The 19,693-nt window shown below is 30.0% G+C and overlaps 1 protein-coding gene across 2 annotated transcripts in view; it reads right to left on the reverse strand.

The window, feature by feature from the left end:
• The window catches only part of CSMD3 (CUB and Sushi multiple domains 3), a 1,211,357-nt gene that overhangs the window by 723,462 nt on the left and 468,202 nt on the right, over positions 1–19,693 (reverse strand). The window contains exons 8-9 of one of the 2 annotated variants that reach the window (XM_003823338.5): positions 9,057–9,134; positions 2,165–2,252 (exon numbers count right to left, since the gene is read on the reverse strand). In XM_003823338.5, the coding sequence (XP_003823386.3) occupies positions 2,165–2,252; positions 9,057–9,134 (166 nt within the window). The remainder of the gene's footprint in view (positions 1–2,164; positions 2,253–9,056; positions 9,135–19,693) is intronic. The other variant, XM_034966508.3, reaches the window with a different exon arrangement.

A 19,693-nucleotide genomic window follows, 5' to 3' on the forward strand; every position in this document is an offset into this window, starting at 1 on the left:
TAATATTCTGAGTTTTAAATGTTGTCTCCATTAAAAAAAAATGTATTTAAAACAAAACATATCTTCAGTCCATATTAGGCTGAATGGCTGCCTGCTTACTTTCTCTGATGCAAATATTTGGTTTCTCCTTATTTCCTCTACTTCATTCTATTATTTTCTCCTATTTACGCTCTATAATTGAGTTTCACTGAACTCTGTTTTCTGGAACAGGTAATCAAGCACTTTCTTTTCAGGCTATTCCTTCCCTGCCAGTGGGACACATATAATTCTTCCAATATCCATGGGAGTAGGACCTCTTAAATTATGTAGGTACCCACCTTGAGACATCTTTATTCTCTGTCATAGAATCTTACTATTTTCTTTTTGACTTCTGAGTAATTTTCTAAATTTGTGATTACATCTGAATGGCTTGAAATCTACTGCACTTGAAGGTAATTTTGCTCATTATATTACTATCACATTATATTATTTTTAAGTTGATTTCCAATAAATCATTAATCTAATTTGCAAATCATTGGACCAAGTAAATATTAATGTCATCAGTAATATTGTACATGTTACTTTGTAATAGCAGTTTGTATTAATAGAGTACTTATTTTGTCAAAAGCTGTATGGTTACTATGAGGCATAAGTTATCTCATGTGATCTTCTCCTCAACCCAATAAGATATACATTATTATTCTCAATTTTAGAACTGAGGAAACTAACTCTTGCAGAAGACAAGATAATTTATTTCAGGGATATAATCTGAATGAAATTTGTTTGACTTTGAAGTGTAATATATTATAATATAGTGATTAAAACGTCAGGTTTTGGAGTCTGCAAGTCAAGAGTTCAAATCCCAGTTCCATCAAATTATTAGCCAGGTAAATAAACTTCAGTTTTCTCATTTAAAATGTAGGGATAAAATAGTAAATGCTTATAAGATTGTATAAGAAATAAAAAATACTTGGAAAAAATAATTATTTAATTGCTTATCACTTTGTGGTCTGTAAGATATAACCATTAGTCATTAAGGCTGAAAGATTTAGTTGATTTTAATAAAATCAGTATAACAGGTCAAAGTCTGACTAGTCCCCAAATCTTTTGAATTTCTCTTTAGTGTGTTCCTTCAAATATTATTATCTGTATTAAGTTTCGAGCGTGGTTAAAGTTATGTAAACATTTTAGAAAATTACAATTGTGTTTGTGTGGAAATCGTATTATTGTTTTTCACTCCAAGTATAGCAAAATGTAACTTTAAGTCATTCTGAAAGATCCATGGGGGAAATTTATTATAGGTCTATATTCTAAGAACTATTTTTTTCTTCATAGAGATATTCTTTAGAGTATCATTTGTGCTTTATACAAATAAAATGAATAAGTAAAAATAAAAAATATGTGGTATCTGTAACAATAAACATTATCATCAATAATTGAAAAATAAAATTTACCATGGACACTCTGTAAAAATAGGTATTTGTGAGTTTTCATGAGATTATTATCTAATATTTTGATAGGCTTTTTGTAATCTTTTGTTTGTAAAAGATTATAGAGGACTAAGAAAAATTCAAGTTTATTAAAAAGCATTATTTGATAGTTATGTAAATTAATGGCTGCCACAGTATACTACGTAAATTCTCTAGGTTGTTTGTTAACTTAATTTTAAATTGATAAAATTAATACTAATTTGTGATGGATATAAAACTTCTACTGAAGTTATAATTACACAATACAAATAAGATGTTTATAGAACATTTGCTGGAAGGTTTTACAGGAATTGCCTCATTTGAAACTCACCATTATATGTGGTAAATGTGATTTACATGTTGCAGAAGAAGAAACTCAGGCAAACAGGATAGAGCAACTTACCCAAGATCAGACAACTAATAAGTAGCAAAACTGGAACTCAAAGTTATGTCTTTAAAATCTAAATCCCATGATTTTTCACTTACTATATGATGAGAAATTAATCATTTAAACTAAAAAAAAGTGTTCTAATAAAGTTAATGCATTACTTAACTAATCCCTTTAAAATAATTAAATATTATTAATAGCAATACATTGATAAAATGCAGTTTGATGCTACGAAGACTTCATCTTTATATTATTAGCTATTTTAAACATTTAAATTAAAATAAACCTTGACAAGATAAATAATGAAGTCAATATTTTAAAATATTACCTAAAATCTGCTCCGATTCTCTTCCCATTTTCTGGTTCTCCTGGATCTGGGCATAAATTGGAAGCTGTTTTAATACCTCCCTCATTTACTGCAACAGCAGGGAAAAAAGAAAAAAGAAACAAAATATATGTGATTAGAAAATCGATGATATTAATTTTAAAATATACATAAGATGTATTATTGTATTTTGTCACTATAATCACTGTCATTTAAGCATTTGTTAAACTATAATTTTATAAAACAATAAAGAAGGCAAAAGCATTTTATGAACTAATGAGAAAATACATTTGCTGTTCATATTCAATGACTTGTATTAGTCTGCCTATTAACACATTAACATTTATCACTTTTGTTTTTAGTTTCCATCAAATTGGAAAATCTCTGGAAACACATTCTCAGGGTATCAGTGTCCAGAGTTTCCATTAATCATTGGCAACAAAGAAGTCAACCACCAGTTATGATAGTTTTATTTGAATCCTTATTATTTTTGAAGGTGTAATAAAAAATACGACTTTATGAACAAAGTTCAAAGTTCTAACACTTCTTATCTGGTATATGATAAAGCAATTTGATCTGCCAGCATTAAAATACAACAGTGGTGCAAATGACTAGGTATGCCTTTAAATTATTACATAATGGTGTAAACCAAAACAATGGCTTTACCCTCAAGCAACTTCCATGAATATGATTTATTTAGCTTTTGTGCACATTTTCAGCAGTTTCTTCAAAGCAGAAAGTCAAAGATGTATTAATTTTTTCAGTGAATGTGACCACATTGGATATCTAAATCCCCAAGTTAGATTTTTATTATTCAGTCAGATAGTACTGAAATATCTGAGTGATATTGTTTAATAAATTCAATCTTAAAGTGAACTGGAGGACAAATTCTATTATTTTACTTTTTATCAATTTACCTGCTTTTTTTTTTTTAGAAAAAGTAGTGCCTAAGTAGAGATTCCAGAGAGAAAAAAAATCTAAACCATCCAATGCTTGTTGTCCTCCACTGTGAACTGAAAACACAGGTAGATCCTTCTTGAAAGAATAAAGATGACTACTTCTACCTCTAGATATTCTAATGCAATAAATCTATGGTAGGACTCTGGCATCAGTTTTTTGGGAGTTTTTGGTTTTTATTTTAAAGAGACAGGGTCTTGCTTTGCCATCCATGCTGGCGTGCAGCAGCACAATCATAGCTCACTGTAGCTTTGGAATCCTGGACTCAAGCCATCCTCTTGCCTTGGCCATCCAAGGTGCCAAAGTGTTGGGGTTGTAGGTGTGAGCCATTTTAAAAATAATAATAACTCTCAAGGTAATTCTAATATAAAGTCAAAATTGAGAACCACTGGACTGCTGAATATAGTAATTTAATTCAAATTGATTCATCAGATAAGAAGATAGCTAACAGATGACTGCCCAACAGTTATAGTTGTGGTAAAGTTGTCGTTTTCTAAATTAAACATAGGATTTTGCATGTTTTTACAGCATTCTAAAAAAATAATTTTCTTAGTATTACCAACCATATCCTTCTTGCCAACTGTATTACAGCTCACTAATTCAAATCATAGGATATTTATGTTTTTCTTATTCTCTAACTTGCTATACAATCTCTCTTTACCTTTCTAGGTTTTTTGGCCACTCTTAATTTTGCTGATTCTACTACAGCGGACAAATTGAAAGGCATTGGCTCACAACTCTCTATATTTGAATTTCCCTCATGCCTTGACAGAATGACCTATATGCTAATGACTTCTAATTCTTTTGAAGTTCCTTTCTCAATCTTTCAATGGCCTATTTGATTATCTACCAAACTTTCCATTGTCATCTAATCTATCTACTCAAATTCAACCTAATCACTTTGATGCTTTTATGATTCCATTTTCATCCACCTCCAATACATCTTGAATACCAGAGGAGGACTAAACTTTCTAAAACACAGTTCTTATTACTGCTCAAATCTCCAATTATTCTAGATTTTCTACTGTATCAATTTTATTTCTCACTAGTCACCAACATGCATCCATCACCCAAGTCCCGTTGTCTGTTGGCTGTTCTGCAATTTGCTGAACATACTGACTCCACACATTTGTGTTTTCTCCATGTCTCCATGTTTTCCTTTCCTTCCCCTTTAGCTATCAAAATCCTATCTAATATTCAAGACTTAGCTCAAGTCCCACTTCTTCCAAAAGATAATCACTCATTTTTTCCATGTTATTCTAATTTATCTTTTTAAATAGCTTGGAGTATTTCATTTGGACAATTTTTTATTTAATTTAAAATTATCTTAATACAGGATAAATTAATAGTTTCACATACCTTTAGTTATCTATAGAAAAAGATTATATACTTGATAAAAATAGAGAAAAAACATTATTTTAATATACCTATTTAATACATTTTCAACAAATATGTCCTAGTTGTTTGATTGACAATACCACCTTATATTTGTTTTCAAAGAACTGAACATTTTCTGTGAAAAAATATCCTCTTTCCAATCTTTGCAAGGCTTTTGGAAATATTGTAGTATATGTTTATTAAAATGTGACTTTTTTAAATGTGGCATGGAAATGAGGAAAAGAGGTGGCATGACTTAAGCCTAACTACTTTTTTGTATTATGACATATAACACAGATTATAGGGTAATGGACAAGCAGTTTGTGAATACATTATTAGAAAATAAAAATAAGAAAAATCCCATTTTTTTACATTTCACTGTCATTTTGTGTTAAACTAAAATTTTGTTAAATATTTTATATAAATTTAAATGATAGTTAACACTTACATAATACTATAGGTCCAGAACTATTCTACATACTTTATGTGTATTACCCCATTTAGTTCTCACAACCATCTTAGGAGTAGCTACTATTATTTTACACCTCCTACAGGTGAGAAAACTGAGTCATGGAGAGGTTAAGAAATGTGTCCAAAGTCATATTGCTAGTTAATGGGAATCTATATTTAAACTCAGGCAGTCTGATTTGAGAAATTCTACTATTAACCCGGAGCTCTATAGCTGTTCAGAAAGCTCGGCAAGGCAGAAACTATGTCATTAACTACAATTCAAAACACTTTTCCAAACATTTTACCTTAAAATGCAGAGCATGTGTATAATTTCACCACTTTCACCTAATTAATCCCAGTTCTTATTATTTTAATTGTCAAGTTATTTCTGTCTGCTTGAAAGTGTCATTTAAACCACCATTTCTGGACATCTGCAAGAGGAAAAACTTTCCAATTTAAAATGTAAGGATAATGAGAGAGCTTCTGTGTGGTACGTGTATTTAATGTTAACTGTAAATATTTAAAATTTTTTAAATTAAGAAAAAAGTGCAATCTATCTTTCATTTCTTTTGATATTTATGTATTTCAGAATTGCCCATAGCTAAGTGATGCCAAGACAATTAAATGAAGTTAGTATTCATTCAGTCATCTGCTTTCATTTCACAGTGCCATTGATGCAATTGGACAGATTTATCACTCTTACTTCTTTTAATTTGCATAGCAACTTGCAGAATTTTAAGAATATGAGTGCTCTCTAAAAGTTTAATTACATGAATAGTGTAAGTATGTTTTCTTATGGCTTCTGATTTTATATAGCACATAATATACCCTAAAGATAAAAATAAGTGGACTCTGACTAAAATTTACCTCCACATTACCTCTTCCAGCTGCTTACATTGTCACTTTTCTCAGATTTTTAAAAATTAATTTAAATTTTTATTTCAACTTATAATATCAAGTGCTTTGGATCTTTTTCTGAACTCAAACATCACTGATATCAACATTGTGTTGTTATTTTTTATACTAAAACACTTCATATTCTACAAAGAGTTATCTCTTAACTAATTTAGCTTCCCAATAAAATATTGAATCCTTAAGGGTTGAAAATATATTTTATTCACTCTTTTACCTTCTTAGTCTAGCATAGTGCTGCCATGGAGGAACTGTGGAATAAGTGGATAATATGAATGAATAAAAGTATGGATTTGAAGAATAAGAAAGAAAACACAATCATTTATGGCAGGCTCACAGTTTCCGCATAATTCCACAATAATATTCTAGAGGAGCCTACTAAAGAATTGAGTGGATAATATGAATGAATAAAAGTATGGATTTGAAGAATAAGAAAGAAAACACAATCATTTATGGCAGGCTCACAGTTTCCTCATAATTCCACAAAAATATTCTAGAGGAGCCTACTAAAGAATTTGGAAAGACTACTAGTTCATTAATTTTAACATTTTAAAAATATAAAACCTGTTTACTTAATTTTTTTTAAATCTATAGTTTCTTTTCTTGGTGAAATCAATTTTTGAAAAAGAACACGGGGTAGATAAGGGCAATTCAGATTTCAGGTATAAAAGCTGAAAAAAAAAAATATGAATCAGCCATTTAACAGCCAAACTCTGCCCATGAACACTACTGGAGCTTCTTGAATCTCTTGTTAATTCATTTCTTACTTAAAATCTAAAGGTGCCATTATGAGTATACACACATACTTTGGCAGTTTGGGAATTTGATGTCCTCCATGCTTATACTGACTTTGGGCCGTGCCCATCATAGAATTGATCTTTTTTTCAAAGAACATGAGCTTTATTATTTTTTCTTATTTGAAAGATGAATGTCAGATAAAAACTTTCTTTTTAATTATTTTGTCCTAGGTTGAATAAATATTAAAGAGATCAATATCTGAATGTGTATTTGAAACAGATATATAATAATGATACAAATTAAAACAATATAACTCTACTGCAAACAACCATGAAAGAATATGTTTTTGAAATGAGTTATTAAATACTTTAGAAACAAATTATAGTAAAATGAAATTTAAAATAATGTTGGCTTGCTATTTTATGACAGGAAATTTGCAAAAAATATTTTGATTGAAGTGAGAATTACTTATCTTCAAAAAAATGAAAAACCAAGAGTATTTAAAAAGATTTTTATAGAAAATACAATGAATAAATGCAAAATTTATTTTAAAATTATGGAGCAAATTAACATTTTTGCCTCATATTAGCTTTTTGCCTGTTTTAAAGCAAATATTTCTTAAACAAGATATTTTTATTAGAATTTTTTTTCCTACATATACACCCATGTCTGAATTCCCTTTTTGTTCACCTTCACAACCCATGTACAAGAAAAGTGAAAATAATATATATTTCCACTAAGGCAATATACCAACAGGGATATAGAGTTACATACATCTTACAATGCCTTGATAAATCCTAGATCTCTTAGTACAAATAGTCTGAATTTCCCTGAACATTTGGAAGTTTGAACCATGCAACATGTCAAATAACATACGTGTAGACAAATTGAGAAGAGGGTAAGCCATTCTAATATGCTGTAATTCTACTTAGAATTCAGAAATAAATATATTGGCTACACAAAATATTAGAAAAAAATGTAGTAAACATAATATTTAATTTTGCTAATATTTCAGTTTTATTTCATGATGACCTGAAGAAATTTGATATGTAAGAGCCATCTCACCTGGTGATTTTTTAAATTTGTATTTTTTATCATAGAAAATACATCTTTCTCTCAAAAATGTGTTGAATAATTTCTATAAAAGTCATATTGTAGCATTGCTTCTTTTCCTTAAAAACTGACAGTATCAATCTTGAAAACGACTTTAGCCCCCAAAATACATGAAGAAATATTAATTAGACAACCAAACCCTTTGAAATTAGCTGTTTAGTGCTTTTGAAACAGGTAACCCTACCAGATCAATGGTTTCCTAGTGATATCTCTTCTGGTTTTGGATTAATATTCTCAAGTCTAACTAATAAAATGTAAAAATCACATTTGAAAATTATGACACCATTAAATATTTGATATAAGACTCCAAGTTTGTTTCTCGATAATTGATATAACTGCTAAATTTTTGTCAATTACTGTTTATATGTACAAGTCAATAAACATATAAAGTCCTTTTTGATATAGCTATAATAAATGATTTTTGTTAAAGAAATAATTATAAACTTATTTCATGAGGTCATTTGGAACTGAAGAAAAATAAAGTTAAAAAATATACTCTTGTTGAAGAATAAAAGTAACAACATGTATGAAATTTGAAATAACTACTCATATATTAGCAATGTTATTTTGGAAGTCAAGTATTGTGTCATAAATGGCTTGTTTCAAAGTTTCTAATATGCAACAGTATTGTTGACAATTTCCAGCAACTGCTATTAATTTGGACTACAAAAATACATAGCTCTACTAAAAAAATTTCGTGTTTGGTTATGGTAATTTAAATGAATGCTCTAATTCAGTGATTCTTAATCTGAGATTTTGGGATGAACTTCAGAGCCCTGATTTTGTAAGTGAAATTGTGTACTTCAGGCCATTTTTAAAGATTTTCAAGAAGTGAATAGCAATAATTAATCAATCATTTTATAAAATATTTGATTTCATAGGTTTATCTAAATTAGCTCAAATTAAGACTTGTTTTTCTGAAATGAAAATTGCTATTTTAAAAGTAATCTTTCTTAGAAAAGCACTTATGTTGAAATTAAGATATAGTCAATCAAGAATTCCTACAAGAAACCACCAATTTTAGAAATCTTACTCATTTTCGCCTCACCTTCTAGAACTAAACTTGAGTGTCCTCAAGACTTAAGATCAAAAGAATATTTTCACATCTTGAAATATAAAATAAACTTTATCAAAAATAATCTGAGGCTGGGAGTTTGCCACGTTAATCCATTAAATCAATATACATTTAAATATAAAATATTGAATAATCATCATGCATGTTACACAGATATTAATGCAGTTAATTTGGTAAATACACAAATATTTTGGTAAAACACATACAAACAACACAGACACCACAAACTTCACTCTTGCACTAGAGAAAGTAACAAAAAAGAAGTACACTCACAGATAGAAAACTTGTTGCTGTTGTCTTTCCCTGGAAACAATTTAAATCCTCTAGATTTAAAATCTATGGCCTTTTTCACTAGTTAAGAAAACAAACAAAAACATGTATCAGGAAATACAATTTTAAAATGAAATTCAAGTTAACAAATTTTGTTAGCATGGACTTATGCAAGATAAAGAAACCACTTTCTTAAGCCTGATATAGTACCCAGAAGAATTTTTTTTAAAGCAATATAATCACTTAGTAGTAAAATACTAAGCAGTGTAGAATGATTTTAAATATTCTACAGGGAAAATCCTGCATATACACAGTTTTTTAAGCTGTGCTTTTTTAAACTGTCCAGATTTTTATATAAAAGTGAAATCTTAGCAGTTTATCATAAACCACTTGAAATCATCAACTTTTATGGAATAAATTAAACTAGCAAAGTAAAAATGCTGGAGTATTAGAATAGTGGGAGGGATTTAATAGGTTTGTTCTTTAAAATAAATTTCCTAAAAATTTAGTCTATTTGAAATGTTAGAACACATTTAAGAAAATGACTTAATTAGAAAAGTTTAAAATTTATTTTAATAGTTCTGTCAATCATTTCCATTCATTATCATTGCTTTTGACACTACAATTGCTGTTAGTCCATATTGCACAAAATGTATGAAAGTGAACTACAGCTATTTTGAGCCCATCTAAAATATCTTACTACAATTTTTAGATATAGTAGTTGTACATATTTATGACGTACATAGGATATTTTGATATAAGCATACAATGTGTAATGATCAAATCTGAGTAATTGGCACATTCATCACTGCAAATATCTATTATGTCTTTGTGTTGAAAACATTCCAAATCTTCTAGCTATTTTGAAATATAAGATACTGTTAAATATAGTTGCCCTATTGTGCTATCAAATGCTAGAACTTATGTCTTCTTATCCTTCTATCTTACTGTAATTTTGTCCCCATTGACCAATCACTCCTCATCACCCTTCCCTAATTCAATTATTTTCTTTTACAAAACATAGTATATACAGGAAATAACTTGCTCAGTTACAGTGTGGAAATCTTTACATATTACTTTTTATCAGGTTTATAATGAAGGATGACAGCCTTAAATGTTATGCAATTAGGTTTTCTTCACGCTATAAATTTAAAAAAAAGCAAAAATGATTTTTTGTTAGATGGCTTAAAATTACCACTTCATTATTTCTGAACGTCATTCTAAGCAATTAGTTCGAATTATGGATATTTATTGGTTTATGAAACATTTTAAGGTAATTTTTTTCTTGTTAATAACTTCAAAAGTAGGATAGTAGAGAAAGGGCCTGATGGTTTATGTGAATATAATATATGAACTATCTATACACACAGCATATATTTTAAAAAAGAGGAATATTATCGTTGGAGCAGGATTTATAAGGATGATTCTTAGTTATTATTAGTTGTGGGATTTTGGACAAGAATCTGCCTTTTTACCTGCTTTTTTCTCTTAAATAAGCAGCTAAGACTAGATGGCTTCTCTCTTTATAGTTTAAGATTCTTTAACTGTGAATCCTTATTCATGGTGAAAAAATGACTACATCCCTCCCAAGTGATGCTTTTTGTTGTGATTCTCTTCTACCCTCATCCCCACCCTGATGGTAACCTAAAGTTTAATTCTTCTGAAGAGTTCAGCTGCTCTTTTAGTTTTGTCACATGTGAATTTTCTGCTGTCTCAAAATACTTTTTAACAAAATTTGCATTTTGTATTTTCTGGCATAATTCTAGATTTTTCCATTGGAAACATGAATTATAAGTAGGAATCTACCTCTACTTTTCTCTGCATTATAAGATTTGACTTTATAAGTATTAAAAATAGGTCTGAAGATTTCATGGTGATTTTAACACGTCTGGATTTCAAAAAGAATAAAGAAAACTAAAGGAAAAGATTATCAGACCAAAGGAGAAAATTGCAAAAGAATAAAATCCTATGGATCAAAGAGTTCAATGTTGTAAATAATAAGTTACTAATATTGGGGGGCAGTGGCAGTGTGTGTAAAAGGGGACAGATTAGCATGCCTACTTACAAGTATCTTGATTTAATTATTTGGTTGGGTAAGGTTTTTCCTGCTTCTAAAAGCACCTTAGTTTTCTCTTTTATAAGCATCTATATGTCAATTTATCTTTAATAATGATACATCTATACTTTTTAAATAAAAACTATAATAATTGTAATACAGATGCAGAAGATGAAAGGTCAGGAGAATATCCATTTTTGGACATGACAAAGTGTGAATTAATAACATAAAATTTAAATTCACAAAAAATTTAAAATATGTTAAACAGAAAACACTTTAGCTGTTTATATTTTTAACGGAAAGAATAATGTATATCTCCTAATAAATAAATTAAAAGGATAAATATTGCATGTATTAATTACAAGACTATTCTAAATCATGTATCAGGTATTTAATATTACAATATATACCATAAAATATAGATTTCACGATTTATAAAAGATACAGAGCATAAATCTTGACTTGTCATCAAGTAATGAGTGCTTCTAATGACCATATTTAACTTAGAAAATTAACCTGATTTTTTAACCTGATGCATTTCAGTAATAAGCATGTAAAATTTATTATAGAGTTAATGTTAAAATAAATTATGGTATTTTATACAAGTTAAGGAAAATGTTTACACAGTGTGTCATGTGTGGCAATTCCCTCCACTGTATGGTAAGCTCCTCAAAGGCAGAAAAAATATTTTGTTCATGTCATATTTTTGTTTGTTTGTTTGTTTTGAGAATGAGTATCGCTTGGTCGCCCAGGCTGGAGTGCAGTGGCGCGATCTCGGCTCACTGGAACCTCCGTCCCCCGGATTCAAGCAGTTCTCCTGCCTCAGCCCCTCGAGTAGCTGGGATTACAGGCGTGTGACACACGCGGCTAATTTTCGTAATTATAATAGAGAAGGAGTTTAGCCGTGTTGGCCAGGCTGGTCTCAAACTCCTGTCAGGTGAACTGCCTGCCTTGTCCTTCCAAAGTGCTGGGAAACGGTGTAAACCCACAGCTCCCGGCCGCGTTTGTGTGTTTTTTGAGACGGAGTCTCGCTCAGTCGCCCAGGCTGGAGAGCAGTGGCGTGATCTCGGCTCACTGCAAACTCCGCCTCCCAGGATCAAGCGATTCTCCTGCTACAGCCTCCCAAGTAGCTGGGGTTACAAGCGCGCACCACCGCGCCCAGATATTTTTTGTATTTTAGTAGAGACAGGGTTTCACCATGTTGGCCAGGCTGGTCTCGATCTCTTGACCTCAAATGATCCACCCGCCCCGGCCTCCAAAAGTGCATGTCGTATTTGTATGAGTGTATGAATGAATATATATAATATTGTTAATTCTGAGTCTTTTAACTAAAGGTATTTTGTTGGGAGAATTCCCTTTATTGATCGTGAACTATGATGGGAGGAAGTGATTTTAAAAAATGAACGCCCAAGATGAAGCACTTTCATTTGTAAATCTCAAGATGAAATACAGAAAAACTATGTATGCTCTAATAATTTTAGAAAGCATTAAATGCAAGATTGATAGGCATATGCACAAAGATTCATTTTCTTTTCTTTCATATGCTAAACAATTTTTAATCATTTTTTAAAATTTTTCATTACATGTTCAGTTTGACTGTTTTTTTGTTTAGTGTAATAGAAATATTTTATAATACAAGAAAGGCCTGGCAGGGAAGAATATCAGGCCAGCAATCAAATCCCTCTTTATTTAGTTGTAAGCCCTGGACACTAGCAAAAGCACTTTGTTTTGTAACTTGTATTAGAGTAGTTTTAAGCCACCTAGTGGATTATCACTGTGGCGTCTTCCAGGTTGTCTGTTGTCTTCAAGATCAATATAAATTCAAAATTGCATTAAAAAACTTACAAAAAAAGATATTGATTGACTCTTACTTAAACCTCATCTAATTTTCATGTTAATCAGCTAAAGTCATTATTTGAAATGACTTAAATTAAAATGCCTACTATAAAAATTAACCATATATTCACGCATATAAATCATAGATTGATTTTGTTTCCAATATCAACTTTTTTGATGAAACAGGCATTTGTCTTTATGTTTTATGTTACAAAAACTTTGTAAGTGTAACTTGAGAACATCTGGTATTGGTGGGATAAAATAGATTGGGAAGTACTATATTTAGTGTTGGTACTGGCCTTTAATGTTAGGAAATCGATCATATTAAATAGATGTAGTAGAAGGAATTTAAGTATAAGGTGGAGATTTGGAAAAGGTGACCTTCAATTGGTTTTTATCACTAAGCTTCTATAACTTAAAGTAATAAAACATTTCCTGGCTTGAAGTTCCTCTAAAAATTGAGTCCTTCATTACATAATCTCAAAAGTTACATATCTGAAATATATTATTCTATTTCATTGCTATGCATATATAGTGAAAATATGTAATATGTAGAACATTATCTTTGAAAAAGAAGAAACAGACATGTTTAGTATTAGTTAGCAGAACATTGTTTTAATTAGAAATAATTAACTTTCATGTTTGCATGGGGCTCTCATAGAAGACAGTGGCATTTATTAAATGTTTTCAGAACAGTCTGAAGCCCTCCTCATTTTCCACTTGGATTATATTCTAAGACAATAATGAAGGTAAAATGAATGGTATACTCTAACTTTGTATTTATTTTATTCTTCCAAGTTTGTGGTATTTATTTTAACAATAAAGTATCTTGGAAGTGTCAGTAGCTGTATTATAAATCTATAATTCAATCATATTATAATTCTTTTAAAAAGGAAAATAAGTTCTTATGAACAAGTAACTAGTGTCCTGTTTATGTTTTTGTTTATTTCTGCTTCATTGTAACCTTTCTTTTCAAATGTACAATAATGCCTTTCTCGTCTTCTTTTGTGCTGTGTTTGATATGATACCTGGATGTGCGTTTCCCACTTTTTATTTTGAATTTATTAATTATAATCTTATCTTTTACTTTATAGTAAACTAATAAACTATACTACTAATACAATAATTTCCTTTTAATGTTTTGGATATTGAAAATAACTAACATGTCTCTAGGCGTGTATTTGATTTTGAGAAAGTGGCACATATCACTATTGACAATAGATTTATTTACATGAGTACTAAGACTAATCAGTCACTGACTAGGAGGTTAAAGTAATATTAAAACAGAGTGTGTTATTTTTGGCATTTTGCTTAGTGGATTAGGAGTTAGCAGACCTATGTTCTCAGTCTATAAGACACGGGACATGTCGATTAACTTTTCTATTCAGTTCTAAGAGATGTAATTCTTAACTATTTAGGAGTAGAATTTGAGTGAAAGGAAATAAAGACTAATGTCATCAGAATTATCAGTTCTATTCCAGAGATTTAAATGTGTAGGGGAGTTATAAAATTATTTAACTGTATAAAGATGACATTTTTTTGTTTGTTTAAAAGTAAATAGTGGCTCTATGTTACAAGTCAGCAAGTACAAAAATTTAACTTTTTTTTTTTTCTACATCCTGTACTGGCTGAACAAAACACTTTTCAGAACATACTTATCACAGAGGCTGCTAATGATGACTTCTTTGATGTAATCCTTACACAAAGAAAAATCAAGAAACTATACTGCTGCTAGATTGAAAACTAAACAATATTCCTGCAGTATCTCCTTTAACATCTTTCATATAAGATTTACTACTGTATTAATAATACAATCTTCTGAGAAAACAATACATCTTATAAATGTTTCTGTAGCATAATTTTTAAAAAAGTGACTAGAGGTATCCTGCAACAATTAGATAATGTTTCTGGGTTACACAGGAAGACGATATAATAGAAAACTCAGTGACATAATGTTAAGTAGCTCATGAATCTTTGTGAAAAATATTTCATTTCAAAATATGTTTAAAAGAAATGAAGATAAACTTTGTATAAAGAAAAGCAATGGCCATAATTTGATGAGAAATGTAGTAGTACAACTAAGTATTTTAAAAAGCACACAAAAAATAAAAATTAAAAAAAGTTCTTAAAGTACAGAAAAATTCATTGGTAGAGATAAACATACTAGGGATACACGAGAGTTAACATATTTTTGAATTCATAAATGATGGAATTGAACTAGTTAAATTTATTAGGAAATAGTATATATTCATTTTTATAATTATTTAAGATCGTAATGTACTCTCCATTTAAAAAATCATTAGAGACAAGTAATATGGTTCAGAACAGCCAATACATTTTTTTAAATCTTAAACTCCTAATTATGCCACAATGCTCATTTGTACATAGCACTTACTCTTGCATGTATGATGTGTAAATATAAAATGTATGTGATGCTCAATTTTTAGGTGAAAGAAAATATATAATCACAATTTTACTATTGTGCTTAAATTACACAATAAATTTTAGAAATCAACATGTAGCAAGAATCTTTAAATGTTAGTTATTTGTACTAATATTATTTACCATTTATAATATTAAGGTCTAGTTAGTCTCAGAAGCCATTCTGATTTGTGATGCAATATACCAAAAATTTGTTAACTATTTTGTGTTATGTCTTTTTCACTATGTAGGGACGATACACAAAATATATTATCTATGTTCTCTAAATTTCTAACTTAAATTTTACTTTTCTATTCAAAGTTAGAAACCTCTCCAAAACTTTGATCAAAATGGAAAATTTAGTAGAAATGTATAAAACCATATAAATACAATCATATTGATTATATGAATAATTATTTAACGTATTTCAAGATTCTCCACTAACAAGACCATTTTCTATTTTACAAAAGAAGATCCTGAAGCTACAATGTCTTAGTGTTGAAATGAGGTTGACCTAGTTTCTAAATATTTGGAATCTTATTTTTCAATCATTTTAGGCTAAGAAATAAGTGTAAATTTTTCACTTAGAAGACTGAACAGAGTGGTGAGTATGGAGAGGAGACACTGTGTTTTAATAAAACTAATTTGTTAATTTTCATAGGCATTAAGGATTGGATAAAGTTATTGATTTTTATTTAGGAGACCGTGAACAGACTGCAAAACTATATAAAAAATCATGTAACTAATCATTGCATAAATACTCTAAAATTTGTATATGGGCTTTCTTTCTTCCTAGAAATGGAGCAAATTCAGGAAACCATAGCACTTATGCAGACAACAGCAGATGCACCCGCAATGCTTGGCGTAACAGGTCTTACAGTTATGGTATGCTGTAAAATGTCAGGATTATATGAAAAATGTGGGATTTTTATATTCTCTTTAGGGATTCTTATAATTGGCATAATAAAAGTCACCATATGGGAAGGGTTACCATTGGTATAGTTCACAGATACTTTTAACACTTTAAAACTGTCTGCCCTTAATTTAATTGTTTTTAATCTTTATTTTCTGACAGCTTCAAATTAACTTTTTTAATTGTTTTCAGTTGTACAGTTAATATCCACTCAATTTATGCACTTTCTTGGGACTTTTTTTTCTGATATATTATGTTCTCTAGAATACAAGTTATTTTCTTTTGTTTTGTTTCTAATTGGTATTTTCATTTCAAAAGTTAATTTTATCATAGATAATTTGATTGTAAGTTGTAACATGAAAAATGATAACATTAATATTTTCTTACTCATGATAAAATATTATTACATTAAATATTTGTTTTGCACTCAACATAAGAAATCACTTATGTATATTATAAGGCCTTCTAATATGAGATTAATTAGGAAAGAAGCAACTTTTTGAAAAACAGCAGCCAAAGTTAATGACTTTCTTCAGACTGTGGACAGTGGCATATAGTCTTCCACTATGAATTTCATTAGTGCATTGAATAATTTTATAAATTTACAAAAAAAATACAGAAAGAAACAGAAGAAAATTAATTGCTTTAATAAATAACAACAGTCCATCATCCCTGTGATTTCAGGTCATTATATTTTACTAAAATTCACTAGAAATATTAATATCAGTGCCTAGATTCTGTTTAAAATAAACATAGATGGGTTCTGATGGTTGTATTTAATGCAGTGTTTTACTGCTAATTTCATGGCTATTCAAAATGCCAACACACTCATCATACCCATCTATGTTTTATATTTCCCTTTCCAGGTCCATTCTCCCTATTCTCCTCCTTGTTCTCTGCCCAGAAATTTGATCTGAATGGCTACATCCTTGCTACACAAATTGTGACATTGCATTAGAAGCACTGGCGTCACCTGGGAGCTTGTTAGAAAAGCAGAATATAGAGCACTACTGAGAACTATTGAATTAGAATCTGCAGTTTAACAAGATCCCCAGGTGATTCTTCCTAACATTTAAGCTTTTGAAGCAGTAGACTCTATCAACAGACTCCCTTAACCTCTGGGGGATTCCAGCAGGCGGATGAAGGGAGGGAGGAAAGTAAGACCAGAATTTTTATTCCACAGGATTCCTCACCATTGCAATTACTGGAGTTTGCTGGACTCTTAATTAAAGGGCATTTGTCTATTAATGCAAGGCTACAATAGGTGATTTTGTCCAACATCTCACTTTCTTCCTTATCCCAACAACTTGGGAATCGTAACAGCCCAGATGCTGCTACCATAGGTTACAGCATGGTTCCTTATGGTTTCTTTACATTCACTCATTCGGAAATAATCCTCTGTGAGTAAAACTTCCTCAAATTAGGCAACATTCTATTGTTTTGGAATGTACTCTGATGAACATACCTCTGGTACATGGAAATTATTAGAGATTTAATTGAAATCTACATCTCAGATACTGTATTCAACATCTCTTAATTTGTTTATGACCACCATTATACTTCAAAGGATAATATCTAGGTAGAATTATTGTTGGCTGTTGCTCATCATCCTACCATTGGTTGTTCACTCGTTTCTTAGAAAATGTTTTGAAAATCTAGACAACACAACTGTGCTGTTTTCTAGCAATTATGTCTGTAAGAAACATAGAGATTCACAAAGATAGAGTAGATAAACAAAATTTAAATGAGTTGGCTGTATTGAAATTGAAAAGTAATTCAATTAAAAGTAAAACTGGCAAGAAAAAATATGGAGTTAATAGAAATCTGAGATGAGTTGAATGTTACACTTCACTTTTGTATAACTTATACATGAGAGCAATATGAATAGTGTTAAATCAAACTGTATATATTAGTATCCAATATTCCATATCAATATTGCATTAAACTATGTATTTTTTCCTAAGGAAATAAGCTACCTAAGACATTCAAAACTCTGCTAATCTTTTTTAAATAAATTTGTTCACATTTATCTTTACCTTACAGGATTTTTACATAACCAGAGTATATTTTCTTCTTGCAAATGATCCAGAAAGGGGCAGTATCATTTACTGGCTGTGCATCTAAAGCATTAGGTACTCTATGTGTACTATCTCATTGAAATCACAAAATATCCATGCAAAATTATCGCCCCTTTCAAAAAATGTAGAAATGGAGAAGAGCTAAATTAATTGCCCAAGGTTATCTATATGTTAATAAAATATGGTCATTCATTTGACTCTAAAACTTCAATACTATCATCTATACCACCTGACTATAGATAACATAATTCCATATATTCAGTCAGAACTCTCTCAAGTGCGTATCTTAGAAAACCGTAAATAGATGCAATTAGTGTATCCTATCCTAATTTATTAATTTTGATATAAAATTTTAAGTAATCAATAATATTTGACCCTAAATATGTTTACGTTCATAAGGCACAAAAGCTTTATTAACGAGATTTAATATTGAATGAAGACATCAACTATCTGATGATAGTGCCAAGTATAACCCCGTGGCCTGAAGCCTCATAATACTTTATTTTAAAGGTGTGAACAGATGAAATTAAAAGGTGTAGCAAAACCAACTGCTATGTGAAATTCAAATAATCATCTAGTCCTTTTAGTAAAATCATCTTTGGCTGCATTCCTTTCTAAAGGGAAAGTTCAGAAGAGTTGATGAGACTTTTTTTTCCCCCTTAATATAAGCCTCCTCAATGAAAAATTTCTAACATCTCTGGGCTCTGGATAAAATTAATCTAGAAATTTCTGTCACTTTAGTTTCATTTGCTATTATGAGAAAATACAATTGGAAGAATAATTTAAATAAAGAGAGATCAAGCATCAACAGTAAAAAGCAATAGTCAATGCTTTAGAATACAAATGATGTAATTGTGAAGAGAAAAATATCCTACGCAATGCACCCTAAACCTAACACCATGCTGTTCTGCCACATATGAAGGTTCTGCTCTTCCTAAAATTGTAAAGATTAGTTGTGTGGTTTCACTCTGCGCACAGCAGGGTAGCCATATGCTCTAGAAAACTACATGCAAGGAAAGCAGCTTGTTGCAAAAGTGGGTGAAAATGCCCTGAAATAATTCTGAACAAGATAAAAATGTCTCTACATAGGACCATTTCTTCATATTCCAAAAGGCAGAGGAGTCTGCTTTGGCATCAGCTTTGAGCACAAATAGAAAGTCTAGCCCCTTCAAAATATTTTAACAAAGAAAAAGATTTAAAAGTCACATACGTCACATTCACTGTGACGATCTCATTCACAGGTAAAATAAGCTCTGGTAACCATTTGGGGAAATCAGCTACACACATAATGGTTTCATCTCTGATCTTTAAAGTTAAGCTTCTCTTTTGATCAATT

Source organism: Pan paniscus, chromosome 7 (genome assembly GCF_029289425.2).
Source record: "Pan paniscus chromosome 7, NHGRI_mPanPan1-v2.0_pri, whole genome shotgun sequence".
In the NCBI taxonomy this organism is placed as follows: Eukaryota; Metazoa; Chordata; class Mammalia; order Primates; family Hominidae; genus Pan; species Pan paniscus.